The sequence below is a fragment of the Propithecus coquereli genome, unplaced genomic scaffold, assembly GCF_000956105.1.
Source record: "Propithecus coquereli isolate 6110/MARCELLA unplaced genomic scaffold, Pcoq_1.0 Scaffold70, whole genome shotgun sequence".
Taxonomy (NCBI): Eukaryota; Metazoa; Chordata; class Mammalia; order Primates; family Indriidae; genus Propithecus; species Propithecus coquereli.
Window position 1 is genome coordinate 1,323,977 of NW_012153063.1, and position 2,990 is coordinate 1,326,966.

The following is a 2,990-nucleotide window of genomic DNA, read 5'->3' on the forward strand; positions in this document are numbered from 1 at the left end:
GAGAGTAGTTCATTCCCTGACTTACTCCCCACCCCATATAGCAGGTGGCCATCCCTTCCTAGTCTGGTAGAGGGCCTCAGTCTATGAAGAAAAATGAAAAGGAGGGAAGTCTGAGAAAAATAATAAAAGATAGCTTCCCAGAACTGAAATGCATGATTTTCTTGATTAAAAGAAAACACAGTGCCCAGTACAATGAAGGAGCAAAGACCCACACCAACGCACATCATGAGATTTCATGAAAATGGGGCCAAATAGTATTTCCTGAAGTCTTCTTGCAAGGGGAAAAACAGATTTTATAGAAAAGGTCTAACATTAGAATAATATCAAAATTTCAACAGCAACGTTAGAAACAAGAAGACTGTGCACAATGCCTTTGAAATGCTGAGAGAAAATAATTTCCAATCTATCACTTTCTACCCACCCAAATTATGGATCTTGTGTGAGGATTGAAAAAAAATTTTCATACATATAAGTTTTTGCCGACTTTATCTTCCATGAACACTTCTTGGTTCCAAGGAGTACCAGAGGATACGTGCCTCCAAAAAAGGGGACCAGGGTCTGTGAATGGGGAAAATGTGAGATCTAGGATCCAATATAGGAGGAAGACAAAGGGAGCTCCGTGAGGCTGCAAAGAAGTCCTGGCTGGCTGCTGTGCGCGACGCCCGACAGCAAGGGTGGATGGAAACAAGAGGTTGGAGGGAAATAAGAGGGGTGTTTCCAGGAACAAAATGGATATAACACATTACCTGCTATGTTTGACCATATTGAGAGCAGTGTTAGAGTATTCTCAGATAATAGGGACTGTGTAAGTGCTGCATGAGAAAATAAGGAAACAAAAGAATGAAACAAAAATTCTCAAAAATGGAGCAAGAAAGAAAATATGATTATAGTGACACAGCTGTGAACAATATTTACATACTCATAATGTAAACACTAAATATCAATTTAACCAAAAACTTGTAGTCTGTATTGGAATATATTGGGGGAAAGAGGGGTTTTCAAGATTTTATATAAGGAAGATAATTTTTAAAATGTAATCGATCAGGACAATAGCAGTATAAATATTCCGTTCAAAAATACATAGGTAAACTCCAGCAGAAAGAGCCAAGAGTTAAACATGGTTGCCTTGGAGGTGGGGAGGGAGGGAGAAAGAAAATTGCTGTGTTTTCTAAAAAATAAATCTTGTAGTTACCATTTAACTTTGAAAACTAAGTTGATATATTGTTTCTAAAAACTTTTTTAAAGTTAATTTTAAAAGGTAGGAAAGCAGTAAGATTTTATATAGTTTTCCATCAAAAATGATTATAAACAACACTTTTGAGATTCTCAGGTAGAAGTTCTTATTCCATAACAACGTCTGGTAAGTATCTACTCCTACAATACATGCTTAAGAAATGTACCTAAATTTTAGCAGTGATATTGGTGTCATTCCTTTGAAAGTCTTTTTCCTTCATTAATACACACATACTTGTTATAGAAAAGTTGAAAAATCGCCTAGTCCTATTTGTGACTTCATATAGGAGGAGTTTCTAGGGTTGTTAATACACAATGCACATATATTCCCACCTTTGCATTTCTTTTTGCTTTGTAGAAGCATCCAAAGAGTGAATCACGATTTGCAAAATATAACCAATCAATTAAACCTTCTGCTTTGTAGGGTGGAGAGCACTGTTACTACCATGGAAGCATCAGAGGCGTCAAGGACTCCAGGGTGGCTCTGTCTACCTGCAATGGACTTCAGTACGTGGGAATCTCACTGGGTCCTCCTGCCCTCCAAGCTTGCTTTTTACCCATTCACCCTTTCCTTTTTGTCTTTTATAGATATTTATTTTAGTGACTCTTCTGTGCCACTCCCATGCTAGGGACTGGATATGCGATGGTGCACAAGGAGGGCAAAGTCCCTGTTCTCTTTAACACTTCGTGTTTGCAGAAGGTTCAGAGATTAAACAAGTGATGACACATTAATATTTAATTACTATTTTGCAAGGTGCTGTAGAGGGGATGGACAGGGGCTTATGGAGTGACCCAACCTAGCCCAGGAAGGTTTCCCAGAGGTGTATTCCAGAGGATATATCAGTTAGACCTGAGGATAAGTAGCAGTTAGCCAGGAAAGGGGGGGGCGGGAGGCAGGTGACAAAGAGAGGACATGCATTAACTTAGAGGCGGGCTCTAAAATAACCATCTGTAGGCATCTTTTAGACCCAAACACGGTAGCACCTCGTGTAAAGAACTAGTTTTGGCCATGTGGTGACAAAGAATCTTGAAACTCTTCTTTTCACCCTTTTATAAAAAATCCTGTGTCTGTCAAAATTAAGATTAGTGATTTGTATGACACAGTCGTACTACTTAATGGAAAATCACAATTTATAAGCCTAAAATACCTCTATTTGCCTCTTCAGAATCAGATGGTTTTAGATTATTATTATGTATGAAGGACTCGTCTGTTTTCTTTCAGACGATACTGGACTTGCCTAACCTGAAATATGTACTAGTTGTAGGTGGTTCTGGAATAATAACTTGAGGTAACTGCCACTACAGGAACAGCCCTATCCCAGATTAGTCTTCTAATCTGTCTGTTTAATTTCAAAAATTAATTATATCAGGTATAATTTATATGCTCTTGGCGTACACTTTTATAGTTGTTGCAGCCTACATGCTGTCTAGTGGAGCGCTGGGGCCACAGTAGGGTTCCATACATACATGCGAATTAGATTGAGGGCATTATAAAGGGATTGTTCGCATACACTCTTATTTTAAAGGCACAGTAATGAAGCTCACTAGCTATTTCTTGCTGTTTGCTGTATTTTTAAATTCTCTCCTTGTGTGGTTTCTTTTGTTCTAGTGGTATGTTTGAAGATCATGACTTTGTGTACATGATAGAGCCATTGGAGCTGATTCACGAAGAGGTGAGCCTATGACATCCCTTTCCTGATAGTGTTTTACTCTTCCAGCCTCTTTGCCTTTGAGCAGGAAAGAGAAAATAAATACAG

General features: G+C 38.5%; 1 protein-coding gene across 1 annotated transcript in view; it reads left to right on the forward strand.

Annotated features, from left to right (window-relative positions):
• ADAM23 (ADAM metallopeptidase domain 23) overlaps positions 1-2,990 on the forward strand; it is a 164,288-nt gene that overhangs the window by 88,774 nt on the left and 72,524 nt on the right. The window contains exons 5-6 of the mRNA XM_012661203.1: positions 1,658-1,740; positions 2,843-2,906. Of these exons, the coding sequence (XP_012516657.1) occupies positions 1,658-1,740; positions 2,843-2,906 (147 nt within the window). The remainder of the gene's footprint in view (positions 1-1,657; positions 1,741-2,842; positions 2,907-2,990) is intronic.